This window comes from Phocoena sinus, chromosome 3 (genome assembly GCF_008692025.1).
Source record: "Phocoena sinus isolate mPhoSin1 chromosome 3, mPhoSin1.pri, whole genome shotgun sequence".
Taxonomy (NCBI): Eukaryota; Metazoa; Chordata; class Mammalia; order Artiodactyla; family Phocoenidae; genus Phocoena; species Phocoena sinus.
In genome coordinates, this window is record NC_045765.1 from 28,166,477 (window position 1) to 28,194,345 (window position 27,869).

A 27,869-nucleotide genomic window follows, 5' to 3' on the forward strand; every position below is an offset into this window, starting at 1 on the left:
CATCTTACGGAGAAACCCGAACGAACTTTTGGGCCAACCCAACACTCGGAGGACAACTGCACGGGCTAACTTCAGAGGAAGGAAGAAGGAAGAGAATCTGCTACTTGTTTGTTAACGGCTGACTTCGGATGTCTGCAACAGCCCCAGCTGAGCAGTGATTTTCACTTAATGAGCAAATGAGCAGAGGAAAGAAAAAAATCATCCCCTGCGCTGGGGATGGGTAGGGAGGGAACGACTGGGAAGCAGAGAGTCAAAATCAGGGAAACACAGATGAAGTGAGGGGGTGGAGGAGAAAAAGAGAGCGAGGACGTTCGTTCAGAAAGGCCACTTTATTGATGGAGATAAAACTGAAAGGAGTTCTCCACAGCCCTCCCTCACTCGTTTCAGTGGCTTCACTGGGCATCTGAGGCCAGCGTGGGCAGGCCCGTCACTGGCACAGGATGGGCAGCTCAGCCGGCCCCACGCTGCCTGCTCCACGTCAGGCGGCCACATAAAAACACATCACAGCTCGTGAAGATTCGTGGGTGCACCTCAGAATCCCCCAAACAGTTCCCGTGCACTTTTTTTTTTTTTTTTTTTTTACTATTGTACAAAATATGTTAAGTAGGAAAGGTCAGCTGTGCTGTGACATCTGCAGGACGTCCTTTGAGGATTACCGTCCCCCAAACATTACTTCTTATTGCAGTGAAACCTCTAGAAGGTAGAGCTGTACAAAAAGAAAAAAAAAAACTAAACAATTTTATTTTAAGAAGAGCAGCAACTTAATACTGCTTTAGTTCATTTAAATTTTCTTTCTCAAAAATACATTCCTAAATATACAAACTATACAATCTTGTCATTGTAATGCTGGTTTTTTTGTGGTTTTTTTTTGTTTTTGTTTTTTTTAATAATAGAACCCAAACTAAAAAAATCTGTTTGTCTTCAAACCGACAAGAGTGCTAGAGGACTCGTGACTCAGTACCTTCATATAACACCACATAAATAAATTTAGCCACAGTCTAGGTTCACAGCCTGGTCAGTGGAACAAAGGAAATACTTTTCTGGCGATTAGACGTCATCCGCAGAGAGGGTCGGGATATTCAACCGAGGCCGGGTGAAAAATGCCATCTTCTCCCTGTAAAAGAGGCCATCCCTTTAAAGCAGGGTTTTTCAACCTCACTTTATAGGTATAATGGGCAGAATAATTTTTTTGTGGTGAGGCTGTCCTGTGCATGTAAGATGTTTAGCAGTATCCCTGGCCTCCACCCACTAGATGCCAGCTGCAAGCTCTCCCACCCCTCCCTCCAGTTCTGACAATCAAAAATGTCCCTAGGGACTTCCCTGGTGGCGCAGTGGTTAAGAATCTGCCTGCCAATGCAGGGGATATTGGTTCGATCCCTGGTCCGGGAAGATCCCACATGCCGCGGAGCAACTAAGCCCGTGTGCCACAACTACTGAGCTCACATGCCACAACTACTGAAGCCTGCACGCTCTAGGGCCCGTGCTCCAAGAGAAGCCACCGCAATGAGAAGCCCACACACCGCAACCAAGAGCAGCCCCCGCTCGCCACAACTAGAGAAAAGCCTGCGCACAGCAACAAACACCCAACACAGCCAAAAAAAAAAAAAGTCTCTAGACACTGCCAAACGTCCCTCAGGGGCCCAAATCATCCCTGATTGAGGACCACTGCTACAGGGGACATTAGCAGGCCCAGCCACCTTCAGTTCCAATCAGAGGCCTCCAGAGTCTAAAAGGGCCCTCGGGCCACTTCCACTGTTGGTTTGTTTTAGATTTCCAATTGGTTAGAAATTAAGGGATGTCCAAATGTGGTTAGACAAATGACAGTATATTTTACATGTTTATGTTCCACAAAGGAATGTGTTTTAGCACATACACAAACATGGGTAGCTTTTCTGAGAGGACAACACGAGTCTAAATGCAAAGCCCTCTGTGAATGGGAGGCCCAGGCCGAATGGTGGGTGGTGCTCTCCCGTGACACGCCTGGGTCCAGGGCGGCAAGAAGGCATCTCCCCGGGGATCCCGGCAGGCAGCAGGCATAGCTAGGGAGGCCTGGCAAGCATCCATCACTCCCAGGCTTATTTATCATTCAGCCAATCCTCTGCAATTACTGGGGATGGAAACGCTAAGAGGAAAGGGTGGAGCAGGTGGCTCATTCATTAAACAAGAGGATCTAACACATTAGCTTGAGTTGTGTGGGGACTGATCAAGACAGCTGAGGGAAAGCACCGCAGGGCTCACTGACTGCCGGGGACAGCTCGGCAGAGGGTGAACATCTGCTACAGAGAGAGCTGGGGCTCCGCTCTGGAAGGGAGCGTGGGATGGGGAGCAGCGAGGCAGAGCAAAGAAGACCGAGGCTGGGCGGGCAGGGTGGGAAAGGGAAAGGCGGCTGGCCGGGCGCCCACTTGCTGACCTGAAAGACTGCACTTCTGGGGGCTCCTTACAGCTCTGGCCTCGAAGCCTGTGCACGTCCTTGGCGGCCGACCTCATCATCTTGTCTGTCTGAAGCTCGCCCTTGTGCTCTGCTCGGTCCATCTGGAGGGCAAAGTGAGGTAGTAGAGAGTCCTTAGGGTCTCTAGAAATGGGTCAGCCACGGGGAACTTTCTAGCACAAAGGAGTCTGCTGCAGTTAAAAGGTTTGAGGGTCACAGAATAGGCACCCTGACGCTTCCTGTTCCACCACAGGAACCTCTTTATCCCGAACAACGAGGGGAAGTGACCCCATCATCTGTCAGACAGGACAGGTTTTTGGGGCCAGGAACTGAATACCTGTGGGGACCTGTCAGAAGTAAGGAGACAGGGGCTACCAGGTAAAATGTGTGCTGCCTCTCTAATTCTCAGGGCCACCTAAGAAGGTAAATTTTTTAATTACCTCTGTATTACAGATGAGGAAACTAAGGCTCAGGCATGTGAAGAAATTTCTTTAACGTCAAGCCAGTGAGAAACGGTGGAAACCCAATTCCAAGTCATGCAGTTGTGCTCAAGGGCTTTAGGAACGTTACACTCTTCCCTCCTGATACAAACCTACGGAAGCACTTTTGAGAACAAACCAGAGAGCCCTAAAATATCTATGCTCCATATACTTGAAAACATTGCATAAAGACAGAATTTTGGTCAATGAAGCTACCATTTAAATGTTTTTTTAGTAGAAGCTCATCATCAGACAGTCACAGATGTACTTTTTTTTTTTTTTTTTTCTATTTAAAAGGTCAGGTTTTCTTAGTTGGTGCTTTCTTAAGGTACGGCACATATGCACTTGTTTTTTTACCTCTTTTTGCCTTGGCTACTAGGAAGCTCCAAGATAAATGTAATAGACAACTACCATTAGATTAGGGATATGTTTATTGCCTTCTCTTCCTTAAAACTTGCTCTAATTTTCTATTTTCTCTTAATGCTATTATTATAACTCTATTATAAGTACATTAGGGTGTAAGTAATAAATAAGAAAGTAATAAACATTTCTGGAACTTCTGAATTACCAGAGTCAATTTGAAGCTCCCACATTAGTCCAGACCTAAGAAGCCCAGTACCACCTTCCTGCTCTAAGTTATTGTCACCTGCATTGAGAGCTGGAATTTTAGCTAATGGCCCTCCCAACAATCCAGGCAGGCACCCTCTGTACGGTGCTCTTGCACTGCTTGGCTGTGTACAGAGAAAACTAGCAAAAGTCTATCATTTCTGCCATGGACCGCAATCCTGGCAGGTATTATAGAAATTGAGTCGAAGGTGGCCTCTGTGTGTTGGTCCTATGGTATTTATTTCTTCACCATAGTTCCAGGATCTCAAGAGCCCGCTGGTGCCAAAGTCAAATTTTTACCCATTCAACTGTTTAAAATGAAGCTCAAATAAGATTTTTTAGCTGTTTAGAACCTGCCTGTTTTGCATACCCCCTAAAGCTGTACCCAACATCTGCTAGTCATAGGTAAGATAAACCCCAGGGCTATAAGAGACCCCAAACTGCTGCTGCTTTGGTGTTCTCCAACCCAGAGACTCCTCATGGTGCTCTGAATGACATCATCTAGATGCCTAGGTCCCCTTTCCAACCCCCTTTCCCCTGCCCTCCTCCTCTCTAGGTAGTGGTCCCAGAACCACTTTGGAGGGGGTGGGGTGGGCACTGTCATGCAGTGAGGGACTTCCCCCAGATGCAAAGTTGTGAAAGCAGCAACCACTCAAATTAAACTCATTGTGTGCTCTGGCCATTTTGTGGTCATATCTTCTTCCTTGAGCAACTGCTGAAATCCCTCAAACGCACTACACTAGGGCAGGGACGCGAGCAGGCTTGTATTCCCAGGCATCTCCCTCAGGACAAAGTCCTGCCAGGAGCCGCTCCTTTCCCATTTGGAAACACCCGCTCTGCGGGACCGCATGGGCAGCCACTGGGGCAGGTCAGCGTTCTGCATTTACCCTGTTCAAGCGTGTGCCCCAGTGTAGATTAGGTACCCAACGTGTTTGATGAAGGACCACCTGGAGGAATAAACGTGTAATGCAACAAAAGGAATGCAACAAAAGGACCTGGCAGCCAGGTAAAGAGCTAATAAAGTTTGCCGGGCAGAGGGATTCCTGGATCTCTTTGCTGATGGGCGTGAGGGGACCTGGGAACACTCCAAGTGCGTCACAGGGCTGCAGGACCCGTTGGAAGGTCCGGCCGGCCTCCCTTGCAGCAGCGCGCCCTCTGCACGGGCGGAGCGCCACTCACCTGCTTCTCCAACATCCTCAGCAGCAGGCGGAAGCGCTCGTCCTCCCGCAACCACGGTGGAAGCTCTTTCTCCCCGTGGCTCCTGGCCTGTTCCAGCTGCTCCTTGAGCTCCTTCAGCACCGAGATCTCCTGAGTCAGCTGGCTGTGCCAGGTCCTGGTCGCCTGCAGGTCCAACTCGAGGTCCAGCGAGGTGCGTGGTAGGCGCTCGGCACGCAGGGATTTGACAGACGAAGGCTACGGAGGTGGGGATGGTTTTTGAGCCGTTATTACAGGGCCGGGTCCAGTGAGCCCACACGACCCCCTGGTCTGAACCTCAGACACCCTCCCTCCTTGGTTCATCCGCGGGCTTCCGGTCCTTAAAAAATGGGGCTCACCCTCCCCCTGGAACCCGTCTTGATGTTTTCTATGTCTACTGCTCATATTATTGAGCATTTTTATGTCCCAGGCACGGTGCTAGGCACTTTACTTCTGTTACCTCAGTTCACTCTCACAACGCTGTGAGGTCCTGACCGTTACCATCTGCACAGATGAGGAGTCTCCCAGAGGTTAAATCACACAGATTATAAGCAGTAAAGCCAAGATTCCACCCCAGGAGCTGGCTCCAGAACCTACCCACTCACTCCCTACACGGTGCTGCTTTCCCTACTCACAGTGTCCTCAACATTTACCCGCTCCTTTACTGGATTCTTGTCACTCTCCTGCTCTAAAGCTGTTTCCTCAATGCAGGTCTGTTCCCCATGCATTGACTTTGTGGTCCTGTAATGGACATCTATTGTTTCTGCCTGTCCAGCTTCCACTTCTCTAGTCTTATAGTAATAGCATCCTCATCTTCCCTTGGGGATCCACAACTGCCATAGTCAATCCATCTGTTTCACATGGGAGGGCTTCGGGGATAGGAATGTGACCTGAACCTGGCCAATCAGAATCTCTGTGATTGCCTCAGGGGTGAGCATGTTATCCAAGCCCAGGCAGTACCACTCAATTCTGGCACTTTTGCTGAGCTACTGGGAAAGAAGGCAATGTCTTTACACAGAGGCCACTGAGCCAGCAAGATATAAACCTAGAAATGATCATGGTCATCTTCACCAGCATATGGGGTAGCCCTGTTTAAGAATTAAGCCATCTGGAGAGAGCAGTGCCATGAGAGGGGGACTGAAGCTTGATGACATTGGTTCAGCTCCTGGATCAATCCATGCCTGAAGTCAGTCCAACATCCTAGAGTTTTCCATTAAATGAGCCAATACATTCCCTTTTTCACTTTCAAGCTATATTTGGGTTGAGTCCTTCAGTTATCTGTATGTAAAAGATCTTGATTAACTATAGTCGTTAACTCTCCTCCTATCAGAAAACACTAATCATTAAAAAAGAATAAATGACTGTGGGAGATGGAGTTCTAAGATGGCTCCCGAGATTCCTACCTCCTAACATACAAGCCCTGTGTAATCCCCTCCTCTTCAGTGTGGGTGGGACCTGTGAATATGATGGGCTATCACTCCTATGATTAGGTAACTGCAGGGGGAGCAGGCGGGAGCTTCTGCAGCTGCAGCATCATTTCTCCTGGAGGGGATCCCGGAACACCTGCTCCAGAATCCTCCGAGGAGCTTATTAAAATGCGGTTTCCAGGGCCCCACCCCAGCTGCCTGGATGAGACAGTCTGGGAGTGTGGCCTCAGAATCTGCATCATCAACAAGCTCCCAAGGAGACTTGGTGTTCCAGGGACTGCAGCACCAGCCAGCCACAGCAGACGGGGTGGGGCTGGGGTGGGACATGCCTGTCACTTAAGGCCATGTCCACGTTCTCCAGCAGCCAGCACTCTCTCCTTTCCGGGTGCGCCTCTTCTGCACTGCTTTCTTTCTCCTGCTCTCTCTAGTTCTTTCTGGAGACCTGGGTGGGGGGGCAGGGGGCTGTCAGCAGCAGGCCCACAGGATATGCGGAGCAGCCACCCCTGCGTGGCGCTGTCAGCACGCTCTCCTTTCTCTGCACTTTCTCTTTCGCTTTGCTCTCTCTGCTTCTCTTTCTGACATTCTGGCTCCTGGGTTTCTTCTAGTTCTGCAAGCTCGCCAGAACTGCTGTCGAGCCTGCGTTGAAAGGCCGAAGTGGGGAGAGCCACACTGCACCTCCTGCAGCCCTGACTGGTTGGTGAAAGTCCCTGTTGGGAGTTGGGCCATTGTCTAAGACGGCCCCATCCTGACCCCTCAGCCAAGTCTCCGTTAAGGAAAGGCCAGATTGCTCTGCGGGCATAGCTTGTGGCCTCTTCCCCGCACGTTTCCAGCTGGACTGAGAGAAGCCCACGGGGGGCGGGGGGTGGGGTGGCGCCCGGCTTCTCCGCCAGCAGGGAGGCCGTCAGGACCTGCCACTGCCCAGTCAGCTAGACGACACACACCGAACAGAGTCCTGCCTGAGGCAGGCTCCCATGGGTGGCTGTGACGTCTTGGGTTGATTAGTTCTCAGTGACTCTGATTTCTACCCAAGAAAACAAAGCCAAGTACGCACACTCCTGATCTAACCCTATTGGTCATAGTAACGATGCTACAGGGACCCTCTGGCACTTTCCCCAGTGCCTACCCAGGCCTGACAGTTCATCAACTTCCATGTGCAAGTATCCCCATGCTTGCGAAAGTGACTTTCTTCTAACCAGGGGCTGAGGAGAAACGGTCAGACGTCAGGGGATGTGTGTGCCGGACACACGGCTCGGGGAAACGAGGGAGGAGCAGGTGGACACACAGCTCCGAGGTGATCATCTTACCCGCTTCATCCTGACGCTGCGCCGCTCCAAGGAATTTCGAACAAAAGGTGGCTTCTTGGACAGGGTGGAGCTGTCGCTGTCACTTCGGTTCAGCTGCCAGAGAAAAGGGAGGGGAAGCTCATGAAGGTCGAAGTGCATGCGGAGAGCACACTGAGTGTGTACTCAGTGATGCACACCCCTACGTGTCAGCCATGCGAGATCTCATGTAACCCTTCCAACAACCCATGGGGGAGGAGACGGAGGGTGAGGGGTTACCGAATTTGCTCAAGGTTGGAGAGCTGGTAGCAGCAGCATGGCGGGGTTGACACCCGACAGTGTGACTCCAGGATCTACTGACCACTTGACCTCCTACGCTAAGGCCTATTTGAATCAACTCTTCCCTGTTGCCCCGAGAGCCGCTTTCATGGCTGAAATGGAGCCCCTGTCAAGACTGACATACACATTAAAAAAGCAGCCCACAGGCAAAGCCTCGGGGACCACATCCCTGGAGAAGATGGGCCAGACACGCTCTGTGAGGGCTGTGCTGATCACAGCTCTCCCCTCCTCAGAATCCTTCAGTCACTTAGTGATATGGACTCTCCCCAGAGGGCTAATGTTCCTCATCCATAGCCAGAGATCAGGGCTATGGTCGAGGCAGATGCTTTTCCACTGACAGTGTGTGTCCCCAGTGGGAGGACCGGAGAGGGAGGTGAGGATGGCAGCACATCCCAGGATGTGTGAGGCGGGGGCTTCTCTCCGGAGTCGTATTTTCAAGTCACTGGGATTGCCACAGGCTGATGCTACAGTCTGTTAATTCAGACAGCTGGCAGCTCACTGCTGCAGGTCTCTTCTGAGAAGCCGTCCACATCGGCATTTTTGCGGTTATTAATAATTATTAGTGATAATGATATTAATAGTCCTGCTACGTTGATGAAATAGCTACTACACTAGGCAGAGGCTCAAACAGAATGAGAAATAGGCAACAGTAACCATAACAGCCCCGTGGACGGAGCCCCTACTATGTGCCATGGGCTTTACTGACGGTTTCATTTAATCTTCAAACAATCCTAACTGAGGGAACTGAGGCCCGGAGACATTAACACACTTTTATTAAGTCATGCAGTGAGCATTTCATTCATGTTCAGTGAAATGTTCTGGTAAGCATCCGAACAAGCGTTCAAGGTCCCGTCTGTCTGACTCCAAGGCCATGTCCTCTTCCGGCCCCCAGGACGCATGTAGGGCTCGGAGATGAAACGAATATACAGACAGAGGGGTGGGCCATGTCACTGGGGTGGATTCATACAAATAGACGGGCTGGATATCATATAAGATGGGGGATTTATCCTACATTGTTTCAATCTATAGGTGACACTCACAGAATATGTGTCATACCCACTAGAATATGTGTCAGGACAACTGATGCTTAAGTCGTGGCTGTTTTGTTTTTTGTTTTAATATTTATTTATTTATTTGGTTGCACCAGGTCTTAGCTGCAGCAGGCAGGCTCCTTAGTTGCAGCACGTGGGCTCCTCAGTTGCGACAGGCGGGCTCCTTAGTTGCGGCTCGCCTGCTCCTTCGTGGCGGCACGCAGGCTCCTTACTTGCGGCACGCGTGTGGAATCTAGTTCCCCGATGAGGGATTGAACCCAGGTCCCCTGCACTGGGAGCGTGGAGTCTCAACCACTGTGCCACCAGGGAAATCCCGAATCGTAGTTGTTTATGTACTAAAGACCATGTTATAAAAAAAAGCGATGAAAGCTACATCAAGTCCTTGAATTTCACTTTTTCTTCAAGATGTACTGTGCTTGATCTCAGACATGGTAGAGAATATCGTTGCCTTTTTGTTATTATTTCCATCTGATGGCTAGGGAAATTGAGGAGCAGAGAGGTGAAATAACTGGCAGTCAGAGGGAGCTACAGGGAAATGAGAATTTTGGAAGGACTGTATCCTTCAGGTCAAAGTGAGCCGACCAACACATATGCCAGCACTGCTGATAAATACGTAGGTGTTAAAGACACAGGGGTAGGGGAGAGCTGTGGGGAGCATAATATACCATCTCTACCCCTCACGGATTTAAAGTCCAGTGGGGTCCCAAGTCCAGGAAACTCAGCAGGCCATGCTGAGGACCAAAGAAGGGAGACACCCAGCAGAGGGTACTTGATGTGGAGACGTGTGGCATCAGGTCAGAAGGGATTGCCGGGGGAGGGGTTGCTAATCTAATTACCATCCTCTTACGACTCTTGGTGGGAGACGAAGCCCACTTTTCACGAATGAAGCAGAAAGTACCAGAGCCTTGCTTTCATGGCCTCCCTTGTAGCTAGAAGCAGGCACGGGACTAGACTCTGACAATTAAGTGCAACTGCTCTGGTCTTGCTAGCTGGACCAGTTCTCTGTCACTGTGCCTCTTGGATTTAACCGGGCCATTCTATTCTGCTCCATGAGCATCCGTGTTTCTTGGTTTCTCAGGGAGAAGCCCTTAGCGGTGGAGGAGTGGCAGCAGCAGCAGTGGCCGGAGCTTCCCTGGCCTCCTGCAGTGGTAGGAGTCTGGCGGAGGAATCAGTGCTGAACCCCAGAGGCAGTGGCACAGCCAGCTGGGACCACACTCTACAGCGGCACTTGGGGTGTCCTCCCTTGACTGTCTTTGTGGTATGATTCTGGCCGTGGTCTGGCCCGCCTTGTTCCTGCCTGATTGCTGAGGTTGGTTCTACAGCCTTCTGATGAATATGTCAACTACTCAATTTCCTTTCCAAACATTTCTTCCCCGCATCCACTGCCCACAGTCTGTTTCTATTGCTTGCTATTAAGAACCCTGACCAGTACAGGACCTGGTACTGGGGAGTGGGGTGCTATAAACCACAGACCGGAAGACAGGGAGCTGGCTGTGTACTGGAGGTAGGATGGGGCACAGCACAGACACCAATATTCCCTGTTGGGAATCTGAGAATGCTCATTCTGTGGGTGAAAACCAGAGGGATACACTTGTTACCTGTTGTATCTCGAGAGACAGACTGCACGCCTATAGGGTTTTAAGGGAAATGATAGCGAAAAAATTCAGGATGTTGTACCATTGGCTACTTCTTGTAGCCTTAAGTAAGAATCTACAAGAAACCGATAAGCTTGGGCTCAAGTGTAGTCAGAAAACAAAGAAGGAAAAATATACGGCTTTGCTAAGAAAGACCCTTTCTTTTCTTTGTTTTTTTTTTCTCGTTTTTTTGGTCACATCCCAAGGCATGTGGAATCTTAGTCCCCTGACCAGGGATTGAACCCACGCCTCCTGCATTGGAAGGCAGGGTCTTAACCACTGGACTGCCGGGGAAGTCCCAGAAAGGTTGTTTCTGCCTGTGGCAGGTGATCCATGCAGACTAGGAATTTTTTAATCTGCAGCCCTGCAGGGTTGGAAACTGGTCCAGATAATAAAATACGGGAAGGGCCCAGCACAGTGCTAGGCATGCTAAAGATGCGTAATAAATGGGACCGGAGCTCTTTGTTATTCAAGGATGCCAATCCTGAAAAAGGCCACCTAAGGCGAATCCATTTACACGGGAGACCAGAGTTTTATTGTAAATACTGGGGGGAAAATGTTTGAGTTTTTAGTTGGAAAACAGAAACACTTTTCAGAAGTTATATTTCATATCTTCCATTTGACAAAATTACAACTGCATTCTAAATCCTGATGACAAAGGATGAATCAAACACTCATTTCTTTTGGTGTGATGTTTCCAACAAGTGACATTCTTCACTTTGTGTTTGATTTCCACTGCACGTTCATAAAGTCAGTAATTTTGCCAGAAGCAGATTATCCATTATCCTAAGGGCTTTTCTAAGTCCTTCAAATTATGCACCTTTGAAACATGGATTGGATTTTCCTCTTCTTCAGCTGTGTGCTGGCTTAATTGCAGGATTCTTCACTTGTGATTCACGAATTCCCTCAAGTTATAATCACATTCAGGGCTTCCCTTGTGGCGCAGTGGTTGAGAGTCCGCCTGCCGATGCAGGGGACACGGGTTCGTGCCCCGGTCCAGGAAGATCCCACATGCCGCGGAGCGGCTGGGCCTGTGAGCCATGGCCGCTGAGCCTGCGCGTCCGGAGCCTGTGCTCCGCAACGGGAGAGGCCACAGTAGTCACATTCAGTGACTGCAGGAAACCCTGTACCTTTTGCAAGATATGCAGCTAAACTGCAGGTGCTCACATTGTCTTTTCAGATGCTTACAAGCTCAAATATTAGCTAGACACTTGACCTAGATGGAAGAGGTTTACGTTATTTCTGGGAGGTATTACAGGGAATGTTTTGGGGGGACTAATTGGAAAAGTAGCCAGTAAATTAGTGAAGTTGTCATGTTATGAAAAAATTACCTTCCCTACTCAAGCTTATAACTGGAGGCCTTGGATACCGAATATCAGATATTGAACCCTCCATATCCCCTCCTCCTCCCCAATAACAATAGGCAGGTGGGTGGCAGGTTGACGAGGTGGGGCAGGTTCCATGGGCCTTTCCTGTGACAACTTATTGGCACACTAGGCAGGAAGGTTCTGTTTATGCTTCTGGTTATTGCTCGTTGGTTCTTCATGGTAGGAGGTAAGGAAGGTAGGAGGTAAGGAAGGATGTCGACATGTCATTGGGGCGTCAGGAACAGGGTCTTGGTTCTGTAGTCCCAGCAAGCAGCATGACCCCTCAGACGGGGTAGACTAATTAGATAGCAAGGCAAAGGGATCAGGGGGCCAAGCCTACTGCACGGCTTCTAAATCCAGCAGGGCCTGAAAGAGCAGGTCAGCAAGCGAAATAGGTTAAACAGGGCCAGGTGGAGGCCACAGTGAACTTGAAAGTCCTGCCCCTCCACCCCTCCAAGGGCAGAGGCCCTCACTGCTCAGCTCCAGCCAGTTGTGTCTGTGACAGAATGTGTAGCCCATGGGGCCAGACAGTCCCTTTTTTTCCCAAGAGAAACTGGAATTTTATTCGAAACCTCTTCATTTTTTAAAATTTTTAATTGAATTTCCTAAGTTTTCATTGTTAGCAAAAAGTTCAATTAAAAAGCCCCCTAAACCCATGACTAAGTAATAACAGGCCTGTTGCTATTTTGTAACCTCAGGCTGCAATTGCCCTGGAAGGGGAGGAACTGCCCGCCCATCAGGGATGGTGAGGGTCAGTCTGATCTCAGCAAGGGGTGTGGCAGGGCAGAGCGTAAACGAGGAGGAGCGGGGAGTTGGCTGGAATTATAAAATCACTGGCCCTGTACTGGTTATGGAGGCTTTCCCAGGCTTTAGCTAATTCAAATCCTTAAAGCAACCCCATAGGGTCGGTCTGTTCACATTATGAGGAAACAGGCTCCGACGAGGACGCAAGGTGAGCGTGATGGGAACTTGCACCCAGAGCTGTGTGAGAACCGGGGCTCTCGGCTACTGGGAGAGAAGCAGGCGCTCTGGGGGAGGAAAGCGCCACATGGTTGCTTACCCGGCACACGTACTGGCTCTGGGGGCCCGGGGAGAAGGTCTTGGAGCGGATGATGGTGCTCCCTCGAAGAAATGGCCCTGGAGATGGCGCACCCACCCGGCGGTCCTTGGGCCGCACCACCGTGGGAGATGGGGCCGGGGTCTCCGTGTTGGTCTCTTTGTCCACCTGAGGGAGAGGTCACAACTGTGAGGCCACCGGTATCCGCAGAGTCTCGGGCACCCTCCGCAGCTGCTCCCCACCCCTGTCACCTTGCCTCTGGTCCTCAGTCACAGCCAGAGGCTTCCGCGGCCCCAGCCCAGCCAGGACAGCGCCCAAGGCCCCGAGTACTGGCCCCCAGTCCTCCCTGACACCTGTGGGCTGGGGCCAGTGGGAGATGTTCAGTCCCCTAACAAGCTCACGTAAGCAGTAGAGGTACCTCACCCACCGAAGTCCCGGACTTCACACCCTCAAGACCAACCGTATTTTATCAAAGCCGTAGCCAAGGCCTCCACGGCCCTGGCCAAGAACCGAAGATGTTTTCATGGAGTTATGGAGGCAACCAGCAGATCTCGTTATTTAAACTAGGAGATCAGGTTTTCTATTGTCCTTTCACAGTAGTTACCAGCAGAGGTAAAGAAAAACACCCAAATGAAGGGCCTTGATTCACCAAAACAGGGCCTTCATGTGATTTTGGAAGAGGCACCCCCTTTGGCTGGAGAAACTACGGAAAGACTTCCCCTCGGTGCGCGGCAGTCAGAAAGGCAGGCCCAGGTTCTCCTCTCACACCCCCACTGCACCCCGCCCCCAGGAGTCAGGCACCTTTGTGCAGTGCACAACCTGCCCCTCCAGCCCCACGTGCCCGGCTCAGACACAATGGGGCGCTCTACTTCCAGGAGTCTTGAAGGTCAAAGAACATGGAGATCTCTCTGGAGCGTGAAGCCTGTTATATCATGTAACCCTAGTGCAGCAGGGAAGCAGGAGGCGAAGGGAACTTGACTAGAACCTCTTTCCTACTGCACTTTGGGCAGACCCAAATGGAGAAATTCTTTCACTCAAAATCTTAGAACCCACCTGCCAGGTTGGTATTACTGTGTCCATTTTAGAGATGAGGAAACCAAGGCTGGAGAGGGATGAAGTCATCTGCCTAAGGCTACACAGCTAGGAAGGGGCAGAGCTGGCCTTTGAACCCAGACCCACCTGCCTGCAAAGACTGAGGTCTGCCTAGAAAACCGGGAACTGCAGAGGGCAGGAGAGACGAGGGGATGAGTCAACTTCTCCTGGCTTACTGTCACCGAAATGACCCCAATTCCAGGCAGGGACACTCCTACACAACCTTCTGCAGGTCATCCCACTCTGAAGGCCTGTCCCCTGATGCTGGAGCATGAGATTTAGCCCCGAGCCTCTTCTGATTGCCCAGGTTCAAGGATTGAGGGCTATTTCCCCAAGACAGCCCTTCCCATGTCCCCAGCCCTCCCTACCTTTAGCGCTGGGCACTCATCCATATCATGTGAGGCTTTCTCAGCGAAAACGTCCTCTTCCCCTTCCCCCTCTTCCTCCTCCTCAGCTGCTGCCTCGTTCTCGCTGGCCCCCTCCTCGCACCTCCTGTGATGACAAGGCACTTTGGTTACCCACAGCACCCACTTTCATCTGTTCACCTGCCATTTAAGTGCATCCAGGGCAGGGCTTCCAAGCATTTTCAGGATTGAGGACACTTTTTAAAAAAATCAATTTTAGTGAGGTATATTTTACATATAACAAAATGCATTTTGTGTATAGTTTGATGAGTTTTGACTAATGTATTCCCCTGTGTAACCACTACCACACTCAAGATAAAGAATGTTCCATTACCTTGAAAGGTTCCCTTGTACCCTTTCCCAGTTAAACTCTCCCCAGCCCCAGCCCACCTCTGATCAGCTTTCTGTCACTAAAGATTCAATCTGATTTTTCTTGTGTTTCATAGAGATGGAATCAGACAGTATATGCTCTTTTGTCTCTGGCTTCATTCTCTCAGCATCACGTCTCTGAGATTCATCCATGTTGGTGCACAGTATCAATAGTTCACTCCTTCTTATTGTTGAGTAATCTCCCATTGGATGGATAGACTATACTTTGTTCACCAGGTGATAAACATTTGGATTGTCTCCATTTCTTAGAAATTATGAATAAAGCTTCTATAGACATTCACCTACAAGTCTGTGTAGAAATAGGATTTCACTCCTCTTGGACGTTGTATTAGTTTGCTAGGGCTGCCATAACACAATACCACAGACTGGGTGGCTTTAACAACAGAAATTTATTTCCCACAGTTCTGGAGGCTTAAAGTCCAAGATCAAGGTGTGGGCAGGTTTAGTTTCCTCTGAGGGCTCCTTCTGTGACTTGTAGACGGCCACCTTCATGCTGTGTCCTCATGTGGTCTTCCCTCTGTATGTGTGTCCCTGGTATCTCTCTGTGTGTCCAAATTTCCTCTTCTTATAAGAACAGCCACAATGGATTAGGGCCCACCCTAACTTTAATAGCCTTGCGTTAACTGAATCAGCTCTTTAAAGACCCTGTCCTCAAAAATAGTCGTTCTCTGGTACTGGGGTCAGAGCTTGAATATCTGAATTTTGGGGAGACACAATTCAGACTATTACAGATAGATATATATATATATATATATATATATATATATATATATATATATATATATATACACACACACACACACACCTAGGAGTAGAATTGCTGGATCAGACAGTAAGTATAAGTGATTAAATGTTTTTCCCATGTGGTTATACCATTTTATGTTCCCACAGTAATATGAGAATTCTGGTTCCTCACCTATACTTGGTATTATTAATCTTTAAATTTAGTCATTCAACTGAGTGAGTACTCATATCTCGTTCTGGTTTAACTTTTCACTTTCCTGTTAAGAATATTTTCCTGCATTTATTGACCATACATATTTTCTTTTGCGAGGTGTCTGTTAGAATTTTTAGCCCATTTAAAAATTGGGCTGTCTTTTTATTACAGAGTTGTAAGAGTTCATTATATATTCTAGATAGGAATCCTTTGCAAATATTTTCTCCAAGTCTCTGGCTTGCCTTTTCCTCTTCTAAATGGTGTCTTCCAAAGAACAGAAGCTTTTGATTGTGATAAAGTCCAGTTTATCAGTTTTTCTCTTTAATGGTTTGTGCTTTTTATGCTGTACCTAAGAAGTCTTTGCAAAGAGTTTCTCTGGTAGTTTCTTTTAAAAGTTTTATAGTTTCAGCTTTTATGTTTAGCTCTATGATCCACTTCAGATTAATTTTTGTCCATGGTACTCAAAATTTATTTTTTTCTATATGGATAGCCAATGGGGTGGCTGTACCATTTGCTGAAGAGACTTTATTTTTGGTGATACTCTTCATAATTATCCTTTCTCCTTGGGCTCCAGGGTTGGAAGGGGTTGGTGTGACAAATGGACGGAATTTGTTAATTAGTAATTTATCTCCACTCCCATCTTTACTTTGCAAAGACATACATAACCGCCAGGCTTCTGATCAGCATGAGACAGTATTACCATACTGAGCTGGAGGAATTCCAGCCAAAAGCAGAGAATCTGACACCTAGTTAGCTGGCTCAGTGAGACTGTGGATAAACATAAAATCTCCCTTAGGATTTTCCCAACAGGGAGAACAGATCTTGGCTCTCCATCCCCAGCCCTGCGATGAAAACCTCCCTTGCACTTAGATGGGGACTATCGCTATGGAGGGGCTTCTCCCCGCTGGCCTTTTTTTTTTTTTAATTTGGTTGCACCAGCTGTTAGTTGTGGCAGGTGGGCTCCTTAGTTGCAGCTCAAGGCTCCTTTGTTGCAGCACGTGGGCTCCTTAACTGCGGCTCCAGGGCTCCTGAGTTGTGGCTCGCCGGGTCCTTCGTTGCAGCACGCAGGCTCCTTAGTTGTGGCACGCAAGTGGGATCTAGTTCCCTGAACAGGGATCGAACCCGGGCCCCATGCATTGGGAGCGCGGAGTCTCATCCACTGCGCCACCAGGGAAGTCCCCCCCAGCCACCTTGATCTACTCATAAAAGAGCCATTAAACATGAGTGCTCACAGGGAGCACCTTGGTGAGGATTGTGTAGGTGCCACATCATTAACCAGCATTGACTGTGGGCTTAATGAACTGCAGGTGCTTTGCGGAGGTCTCACAACCACACTGAAAGACACTCTTGTCTCTGTTGTACAGATTCAAAAGCGGAGGATCAGAGAGTGGGTAGGCCTTGTCCGGTGTCACAGGCCACTCAGGGGTGCAGCCAGGTTTCCAATCCAAGTTTGTTCAGTTCCACGAAGCGCTCAACCACTAGGGAAGTCTCTTCTTTGTGACTAAGAAGCTGATTTAAGTATTTTCCAGGAAGGGGAAAAAAAAAAAAAAACCCTCAATTGTAAAGAGAAAAATAATTAGTCACATCTTTGCACCCTTTGGAAAAGTGGCCAAAAATAAATAAAAATTTAAAAATATATATCTGATAATATGAAGTGAGGGTTTGGGAAAAAGGCATATCCCTGTGGGGAGTGTTCATTAGAGCAGCCAATTTATACTCTGAAGTCAATTTAGCAGCATCTGCTAAAACAAAACATGTACATATTCTTGATTAAATACTCGTCAATTATATTGTATCGGAGAGGATGTAGCTTTAGGGGTACTCTCAGTCACCGCTGGCGGAGCATTTACTAGGACAATCTTACTTGAGAATGATTCTGCAGTGCCTGGTAAAATATAAAACACACATGCCCTGGGACTCAGCTAGGCTACTTCTCAACCTCTGTCCTAGACACACACACACAAGTCCCCGAGGAGGTAAATACAAAGGTTTTCACTCTAGCGTTGTTTGTGATTATATTCTTCTATATTTTCTAATCCTCTAAGAGTTTTGTTTTGCTTGTGGATCTTAGAAAAAGATCGAGTCTTCTGATTATATGCACTGAAGAAACCTAAACAAATAAAAGGAGGGAGTAACAATGGCACCCCTCCTTTGGGCCTTGGGTGCCGAGGGGGAAGGAGAGGAGATGACAACTGAGGGCCAGTCTCTAGAGCCCTCCACTCCAGAGCTGAGCCGGCACAGCAGAGCTAGTTAACATTCCAGGACCAAAAGAAGCCTCCAGTCTGGGGGGAGGGGGCTGCAGATGGATTTAGCCCAGTGTAGCAGCTCTGGGATTCCCAGCCCTCTTTGTAAGTCAGTGTCTGGGGAAGTTTGAATGGCAAGGGGTGGGGAGGGAGGGGGCCACAAAGGGAGAGAGAACAGAAGAAGGTGGTTGCTAGGAGATGGCGTGAAAAGTCTCAACATAAGCTTGGAATTTGGCGGAAACCACTGATCTCGTGCCAGGGTTTTGGAAGACAGGTCCTAGGCCTATTTCCGGCATCAGACCTTTGCAGTGTGCCAGAGAGAAGGAGAGAGAGGGAAGAGGGAGGGAAAAAGACAGGAGAAAGAGAAAGCGGGGGGGGGGGGGGGGGGGGGGGGGGAAGAGAGGAGAGAGAGAAGGAGGTGGGGGGGGAGGGAAAGGAAAGGAAGCGGGGAGACACAGATGGAGTGGGACAAAGAAGGAGAGAGAAACTGAGACCATTTAGAGAGAATCCTAAAACGTACGAACATACAAAAATTCAGGAACCTTGTCCTATTCTTTATCACATGCAGGAAGACAAGCGCCAGCCTGTGGGCCAAATCCAGCCCACTGCCTGTTTTTGGACAGTGCAAGGTCCAAGCTATGAATGGTTTTTATATTTTTAAATAGCTGAAAAAAAAAATCGAAAAGAGAGTGAAATTTCATGGTGTGTGCAAATGATGTGAAATTCAAATTTCAGTGTCTGTAAATGAAGCTTCAATGACAGAATCACGGTGGCTGGTGTAGGTACCGTCTATGGCTGCTTTCACACTACAATGGCAGAGTTGAATGGATATAACAGAGTCCGTATGGCCCACAAAGCAGACATTTTCTATCTGGCCCTTTCCAAAAAACACCTGCTCACCCCCGGAGTAAAAGATACTAAGGAAAGACTTCGTGTGAGACCAAACATATAATCAAGGGCTGTAACAGAAGAGTCACTGAGTGCTTCCTGTGAGTAAGGGTCTGTGTTAAGTGCTCAGCATGTGTAATTTTTTGAGTCTACAAAATTCCCCACGTGTAGTGGCTATTTCTTAAATCTATATTTCACAGATAGGGAAACCAGGGTCAGAGCCTGGTTCTTCGCCCAGGCTTCACCTTAGAATTACCTAGGAAGTTTTTAAACTTACTGATGCTCAGGCCTCACCCAGCCCTAGAATCTACCACAGGGAGTTCGATGAGTGAGACTCCAAATTCACATCTGTCTGGATTCAGAGCACATGCACTTAAGTACAACTACACACACTTCCTCCAGATGGCAAGGTTCCTAGGCTGTGCTCATTTCCAGCTGGTAGTTATCCGTGTTGCTCCTCGAGTTACTGCTAAGAATCTCTGCTGTTTCTTGCGTGCCTGCTACGAGCTTTGCGCTTTCACTTCATCAGTGGCTTTTCCTTTGGTCCCTTCTGATAACCCCACACAGTCGGTGTGATGTCCCCACTTTTCAGGTGAGGATCAGACAAGGTCAGAAAGACTTGCCTGAGTGGGTGCTCTTGAGGGGGAGGGCAGGGACTGGGAGGAAGCATGTGTGGGCTCCCGGAGAGCCGGTGACGCTCTGCTTCTCGATTTGGGCACTGGATTCACGGGTAGTTTTGTTTCCGAAAATTCACTGAGCTGTACACTTAAGTCAACCTTTCTGTATGTACATTATGCTGCAATACACAGATTAAAAACGCTTTGCCGGGGCTTCCCTGGTGGCGCAGTGGTTGAGAGTCCGCCTGCCGATGCAGGGGACACGGGTTCGTGCCCCGGTCCGGGAAGATCCCACATGCCGCGGAGCGGCTAGGCCCATGAGCCATGGCCGCTGAGCCTGCGCGTCTGGAGCCTGTGCTCCGCAACGGGACAGGCCACAGCAGTGAGAGGCCCTCGTACCACAAAACAAACAAACAAACAAAAACAATGCTTTGCCTAAGGTTACACAAAAAATGATGAAGCTAGGATTTGAACCCTAGTCTACATCGCTGTTTCCTAAAGTGTGTCATAAGACCCTTCTGTGGGTAAACAAGGGACTAAAGAACACTGATCACACAGTGAGAAAGCTGTGTCCTGTTCACTTCTCCTTCAGACCTGTTTACATCAAGGAGGAAGTCTCTCTTGGGCAGTAGCATGTCTCTTACATTGCTGAAACACTGACTGACCTTCCTTTTTAACAACGGGAGAGGAGACCTTAGTCTTAGAACCTTGGCAAGCAATATACCCAGTTAGACATGAATACTCTTGTTGTATTTTCATTACGCTTAATCTTCCACAGTTACCTTCTGAGGCAGACTTGGCTCATGGCCTACTCAATATCCGTTCCTACTTTCTTCCTTAGTAACAGAATCCTGAATTTTGTGCCAACTAAGAGACCTCATTTCCCAGTCTCCCTTGCAGTTAGGTAGGCCAAGTAGCTAAGCTTGGCCAATGAGAAGCAAGTAGAAATTGCTGGGTGGGACTTTCAGGAATGCTCCTTGGTTACAAGGCACGCAGGAAGACTCTGTTGTCTTTCCTCTTTCCTGATGCCTGCCTGATGGCTGGTGACTCCGCAGCCATTCTGTGCTTAGCAGCCTTGATGATGGAGGTCACACAGAAGGCCAGCAAAGCAAAATGAGAGAAAGAGCCTGGGTTCCCAGTAACATCATGGGGCTGACAGATGCACCCTGGAATGCCTTTTCCCAGCCTTCTTTTTAAGTAACAAAGAAGTAAACTTCTATCTTGTTTAAGCCCATTATTTCTGCTCTCAGTTTCTAGCAGTCAACTGCAATTCCTTACTGAGGAATCTTCAATTTATGACAAATTATACTTATTTCCACTTCTAGTAATATAAAGCTTCCTAAGAATTTTTTTTTTAACCAAAATAAATGTAAGTTCATCAAGACAAACTCTAATATTAGATGTGAACTAGCATGAGTAATTCCTGGAACACAAAATGACAAACTGGGAAGGGATTTGGGGAACTACTGTATCAGACTATATACTGCCTTTTTGCCTATAGAGAACCCACGGGGAGAGAGGTTCTCCGTTTCCACAGAGGAACACTTCTTTTGGTTGCCCTGGTATTTGGGGATCTCATCCTTGGGCCCAGGTCCAAGCCAGGTCAGTTCCCAGGGACACCCTCACTTACCAGCTGTCTTCCAGGGTCTGTGCGCTGCTCCTTCCCTCCTGCCTCTTCTCCAGCTCCACGGCTGTCTGTTCCAGCAAAGCAGACACGGCATCCTGCAGAGACAAAGGCTGATGGGTCCATCTGTACACCATGGGCATAGCCCCACCCGGCAGGAATCAGAGTGTGTCACCCTCCCAGTGAACGGAGGGTAAAACTGAAGACCAGAGTGGGTAAGCGTCTTGCTGTAGAGTCACACAAATTGGAAATACAGTCCTCAGTTCTTCTAACTGGCAGCTCTCTGGAGAATAACCTCTGCATGTACAGACAGAGTTTGGAAGACAGCCAAGTTTAGTGTTTGCATGAGACGGAATTATAGGTCTCCGGCTGTAAGGAGAGCATGGTGTAGTCAGGGAGACCATCCCATAAACCATCAATAACAAACCAATCTGGGAAGGACTATGAGAGAGATAAGTACTGGATGTTTGAGAACAGAGGCATGGTGGCAAAGCTAGCTTGGGGGCTGTATTCAGGGAAGGCTTCCTAGAGGAAGAGTCTTCATACTGAATGGTGTCTATGGTGAGGAAGCCTGTGTGACTTGAGGAAATTATTTAATGTCTCTGAGACTCAGTTTCTTCTAATAATTACTCCACCTCTGATGTCCAGCCATCTCCAATTCAGGGAGAGGCTTTTCCTTCCATCCAGCCAGGTGCCGCATGTGCAGGAGAAGGGTGCAAAGCTGTGGCCCAGCTCACCGTGCTTTCAGGTCCTGGCATGGGGGCCATGGCTCCCACTGGTTTGGGCTCCCTGCTCTGTTTCTTCAAGTATTTGTAGCTTAGGAGGTTGTACCAGCGAGTCGACCTCTCCCCGGACCGGCAGACCTCAGCCAGGCTGATCTGGGCGCCTCCCTGTGGAGAATGGGAAAAAAAAGCACAACCAGGGGGTGACAAGGTACTCTGGGGGCAGTATGCAAAACACCACTCCAGGTGAGACAGAAGCTTCCTGGGAGGAAGAAATGGCTAGGTGCTGATCGTTTCCCAATAACTCACTTGTTCACTAACTTATTCTTTCATTGAGTTGTATGGGTTCTTTAAATATTTATTAGATACATGATTTGCAAATATTTTCTCCCATTCAGTAGGTTGCCTTTTCATTTTGTTGATGATTTCCTTTGCTGTGCAGAAGCTTTTGTTTGAGGTAGTTCCACTTGTTGATTTTTGCTTTTGGTGTCAGAGTCAGAAAACATCATGACCAGGACTGATGTCAAGGAAAACAACTCAAAGCTCCAGAAACAGGGGACTGGAGGCATAAACTGTAATATATCTATAGGGTGGAATATTACATCGCTATGTACAAAAAATAAGGAAGATCCCTAGGTAGTGATGTAGAGAGTTCTCCAGGCTACATTAATTCCAACAAGATAACAGTCAATTTTAGGCCGGCTCATAGGCGTGAATGGTCTACCTCAGTAAACTGGATGCACTCTGATGGCATTTATGCATTTGTTCATTCGTTTATTCAACACACACCCATTTTCCAAGTAGCCTCTGTGTGCCGGGCACTGTTCTGGGTGTTGTGGATATGGAAGGATTTAAGGCAGAGAAAAATCCCTGCTCTCATGAGCTTCTATTCCAGTCTGGGGGAATCAGATAATCAATAAGTAACTTCTATACTGTGTCTCATAGAGTCTAAGATGCCATCGATTATAAAGTGTATTATTATTTCATGTACCACTAAGAAAGAAAAATAGTTGCCAATTAGACTATGACTTGCCATCTAGTACACACTGCATCTTGATTTCACAGATGATAAAATGCGAAAATAACATGTACCCTAATACCTATGATATAGAGGAATATGAGGTGATGTAAAGTGCTGCAGAGAAAGTAATACAGGGAGAGTGGAGAGGAGGGGGTAAGAGAGTGGAGGGGGCAATGTGATTTTAAATAGGGTGGAAGGAAGTCATCACATAGAAGGTGACATTCGGGTTAAGATCAGAATGAGGTGAGGGAGTGAGATTTGCCCATCAATACCCGGGAGAAGGGAATTCCGGTTAGAGAGGACAGCAGTGCCAAGCGCTGGGGAAGGGGGCGTGCGGGTGTATTCAAGGGGTAAAAGGAGGCTGGAAGAAGAGTCTTGGGGATAAAATCCAAGAGATGACAAGGAGCAGACCCTGGAGGGCCTGGGGGGCCAGGCCAAGGCCCAGGTGTTGACTCTGGGTGGAGACAGACGCCATCCTAAAGCTTCAAGTAGAGGAATGGCATGCGGTCACCTGCAATTTAACAGGATGCCCCTGGCTACCATGTTGAAAGGAGACGAAGGGCAGCAAGAACAGAAACAGGGGGATCCAGTGGAGGATTCTGCAACCATTGGGCGAGAGGTGGTAGTAGGTCAGGAGCACGGAGAGAAGTGGTTGGAATCTGGGGATCTCCTGAAGGCAGACCTTCCAGGAGGTCCTGAAGGATTGGAGGTGGGATATGAGAGAATGGGGTCGAGGATGACCCCGATGTCTCTGGCTTGGGCAGTGGAAGAATGGGGTTGCCTTCAGCTGAGATGGTGAAGACATGGGAGGAAAGATCAGGGGCGTGCTTGCGGACACATCACTGGTGATGGCTACTGGACGTGCAAGAGGAGATGTGGATTCCGGCAGCGGACATACAACGCCGAGAAGAGTGGAAAGGCCCAGGAGGGTGCCATCACATGGGATGGTGTTTGAAGCCAGGGGATAGGACGAGATCACTGAAGCAGTGCATGCCAAGTAGAAAAGGGGAGAGGAGCAAGGCCTGAGCTCTGCGGCCTTCAAACAGAGAGAGGTCAGGGAAATGAGTAAGAGTCTGCAAAGGAGACAGACAGAGAAGGCCAGTGATGGGGGAAGAAGGCCAGGAGAGCGAGCGGTCTGGGAAGCCAAGTCAGGGCAAATGATGCTGAGGAAGATGGAGTGAGCAATTGTGCCAGACGCTGTAGGCAGGCCAAGAGGGACAAGGATGGAGAGCCGGCCACCGGATGTAGCAACAAGGAGGTCCCTGATGAGCACATTTCTGGTGGAACGATGAGGGCAAAAGCCCACGTGGACTGAGATACAGAGAGAACACACACAGCTCTTTCACGCGTTGCTAGAGAGCAAAGGAAAAAAATAATGTAGTAACGGGAGGAAGAAATGGGGTTAAAAAATTTTTTTTTAAAGCAGAGGAGAAATAACAGTATGTTGGCATACTCACAGGCCAGATCCAGTGAGGAGGGAAAACTGGAGACACAGGAGAGAGCAAAAGAATAACGGTTGGCGTGACGCCCTTGAGAGAGGATGGCCCTAGATGGGAGTGGGGAGGGCGCATCCTTAGCTCCGGGAAGAACAGCAGAGCCCACGAGGACAGGTAGACGCGGTGTGGCAGCTGTGGGGTTCCTTCTACTCTTCCAGAACTGGGTGTGAAGGGAGGGCCTCAGCGGAGGGAGAGTAAGGGCAAGGAGAGAGGAGAGGATAAGAATTTGTCACTGAGACAAGCAGGACAGTAAGTGGTCCAGGGAGACACAGTATAAACGCTGGGCAGCAAGAGGGCTCACGGGAGATTTGTGACCACGATTTTAAAATGACACTGCAGGGCGGCGGTGTGTGCGTTTTGCTCCAATTGCACGGGTGGAGAGGAGGGGAGGGTTCACTTTGATGGGGCTGGGTTTTTGCCAAGTGGGGATGGCAAAGTGAGAAAGGGGCAAGGGGGCGGTTGTGATGAGACATGGGATATGAGTGGGGCCTGGGCAGGGGGCTGCCTTTACAGAACGTGCCCAGTCAGGGCTTGAGTAACCAGGATCCGGCTGCAAAGCCTGTGACTCCTGCGATGCCACCCTAAAGCATTTGGTGGAACCGTTGCCCACGATATTGGGGAAGGCAGTATTCATCCAAACCCATAATCCAGTAGGACAGTGTGATGATGACACGTCAAGATGCTGGAATCCTTGTTCAAATCCAGACTTCTCTACCTACTCGCTGGATGATCTGAGCCAGTTAATTAGCCTTTCTGGGCCTTGATCCCTTATTTGTCAGATGGAGATAATCCTAATATTGCTTCCCAGGGCTGTCATGAGGATTAAATGAGATACTGCACACAAAGTTCTTAGCCCAGTACTAGACGCGCAGACACTACTCAGGATGGGTACTATTGTCCTTGCCCGGCTGGTTAAATGGCTCAAAACAGACCAGGGATTCCACAGACCCAGCAGTGCGGGGAGACTGTGCTTGGGAGCCTATGGCCCTTCCTCCTCTTGTCTCACTTCCTTTCCTCCTCCAGCCACCAATACACAACAGCCTAACACTCACGTCCCCACGGGACACGGGAACAGAGGCTTCCCGTTGGCCGTGGACAGAGACAAGCCACGGCGGGATGAGCGCTTTGGCTGCTGCCATGGCAACCAGCAATGGCCAGACATCAATTAGGAAGGAGGAATAAAAGGCATCCAATTAGGAGAAGAAAAAGGATTGAGTCTCTTCTCATTTAGGAATGCTCGGGGCTAAGGAAACGCTTCACTGGAGGAGCCTGGATTGTTTATTCATTTTTATTTTAAAAATTCTATCCTTGGGGCTTCCTTAGTGGCACAGTAGTTAAGAATCTGCCTGCCAGTGCAGGGGGCATGGGTTTGAGCCCTGGTCCGGGAAGATCCCACATGCTGTGAAGCAACTAAGCCCGTGCAGCACCACTACTGAGCCTGCGTTCTAGAGCCCACGAGCCACAACTACTGAGCCTGCGCGCCACAACTACTGAAGCCCGCGCGCCCAGAGCCCGTGCGCTGCAACAAGAGAAGCCATCGCAATGAGAAGCCCGTGCAACACAACGAAGCGTAGCCCCCGCTCACTGCAACTGGAGAAAGCCCGCGCGCAGCAACAAAGACCCAACTGAGCCAAAAATAAATAAGTAAAATAAATAAATAAATAAAAATTCTATCCTTTTTTTTTTTCTTTTTCTTTTTTTGCGGTACGCAGGCCTCTCACTGTTGTGGCCTCTCCCGTCGCGGAGCACAGGCTCCGGACGCTCAGGCTCAGCGGCCATGGCTCACGGGCCCAGCCGCTCCGTGGCATGTGGGATCTTCCCGGCCCGGGCCACGAACCCGTGTCCCTTGCATCCGCAGGTGGACTCTCAACCACTGTGCCACCAGGGAAGCCCTATCCTTTTATATATATATACACACGTGTGTGTGTGTGTCTGTATCTATCTACCTAGCTAGGTAGATATATATATATGTGCTTTTTTTTTTTTTTTTGGCCGCACTGTGCAGCTTGTGGGTCTTCTCAGTTCCTCAACCAGGGATTGAACCCAGGCTACGGCAGTGAAAGCCCGGAATCCTAACCACTGGCCACCAGGGAACTCCCTGGATCCTGGATCTGGAAAAGCTTTCCGCTCCATCCTTCAGCAGCACCCACCCTGCCTGCCAAACCCTGCCGTCACCATCCCACCTGGGGGCTCCAGGGAGCACTGTGCTGGCACACAGAGAACATCCAGGGTCTGACATCGGTGGACCTGCCTGGGTTCTAACTCTGTTCCTGCCACTCCCTGACTGTGCGACCTTGGGCAAATACTTTGTGCCTCGGTTTCCTCACTGGTGTAACAGTTACCTATTTTATAGGATTGTAGTGAAGATCAACAGAGATAATACACGTAAGGAGCTTAGCTCAGAGCCCAGCATATAAACCGCATCCAGTTGACACAAGCTATTGCATCACTGTGAGCAGTGACAACAACATAAACGGCAATGACGCTGTTATAAACCCTAGCCAAGCAGGAAAGGGATGGGAACTGATGTCCCGTGAGACCTAGCGTGTGCAGACACTTTGCTTTACATCCTTGCTACGGGGACCAGCAGTACTGGCATCACCGGGCAGCTTGACAGAAATGCAGAATCTTGCTGCCTGCCCACCCAGACTTGCTAAATCAGAATCTGCATTTTAACCAGAGCCGCAGGTAACCTGCGCGCACATGAAAGTTCGAGAGGCACTGCTTTAGCGCTTCATTCAACCCTCAGAGAACCACCTGTGAGGTAGCCAGCGTTAGCTGGTTTTACAGATAAGGAAACAGGCAGAATTAAAGAGTCTTAGGCCACACAGCGGGGAAGGCTGGTGACTCAGCCTCAGGCACGAGGGATGTGGCGCTGCAATTCCACGGTAGAAAAAGGAGCTCCCCGCTCCCCCTTCCCCTGCTCTCAAGAAGTCTGGGAACAACGCTGTTCATCTGTGGAAGAGCCCCTGCCTAGAACCCAAGAAAGGCTGGGCTGATAGCACAAGCTGTGTTTCTCCAAGCCTTCTTCCTGAAGTGCAAGGTGGACCAGTTCCCAGGACAGAAGGCTGCACAGATAGACAGACACAGTCCTCACCAGGCACGCCTCCAGATGGCTCCTGTCGGTGGCGCAGACATCGACTCTTAAGGTCTTCTGGTGAAGGGCTGGGTAGGACATGGACACCCAGAACACCTCGTTGAACACCAGGGTGTCCGAGGCGTCCAGAGGCCGGGTCCGGAACAGGCAGGTGGTACTCTCGGAGCAGGGAAGGATAGCCACGCGAATGTTCCTAGAGGGACAGAACACAGGAGAGCCTGGGTCAGGTCAGCCCGGGTCTGGGGCTCAGGTGTTAGGCTAAACGGCTGCTGCAAATCCCCACGGAAACAACAGCGGACAAGAGTCTGTAATTTCTCCAGCAGTTATGCAGTTATTCATGAGGGATGCATAAGGGCCCCAAGGACAATGTGCTGCTTTTCCTTCTACTGAATCCCCCAATCACGAGGTCCTCAAAGCGTGTGGAGCCTGAGGTCAACGGTGTGCAAACTGTTGTGAACAGAAGGATCTGAGAGGC

The 27,869-nt window shown here is 49.2% G+C and overlaps 1 protein-coding gene across 3 annotated transcripts in view; it reads right to left on the bottom strand.

Annotated features, from left to right (window-relative positions):
• Positions 1–314: 314 nt before the first annotated feature.
• WWC1 (WW and C2 domain containing 1) overlaps positions 315–27,869 on the bottom strand; it is a 154,169-nt gene continuing 126,614 nt past the window's right edge. For 2 of the 3 annotated variants that reach the window (XM_032626785.1, XM_032626784.1), the window contains exons 15-23: positions 27,395–27,587; positions 21,796–21,948; positions 21,065–21,156; positions 14,324–14,447; positions 12,867–13,031; positions 7,439–7,531; positions 4,693–4,926; positions 2,411–2,532; positions 315–1,114 (exon numbers count right to left, since the gene is read on the bottom strand). In XM_032626785.1, coding sequence (XP_032482676.1) covers positions 1,048–1,114; positions 2,411–2,532; positions 4,693–4,926; positions 7,439–7,531; positions 12,867–13,031; positions 14,324–14,447; positions 21,065–21,156; positions 21,796–21,948; positions 27,395–27,587 — 1,243 coding nt within the window. In that variant the 3' untranslated portion in view covers positions 315–1,047. The remainder of the gene's footprint in view (positions 1,115–2,410; positions 2,533–4,692; positions 4,927–7,438; positions 7,532–12,866; positions 13,032–14,323; positions 14,448–21,064; positions 21,157–21,795; positions 21,949–27,394; positions 27,588–27,869) is intronic. The other variant, XR_004349208.1, reaches the window with a different exon arrangement.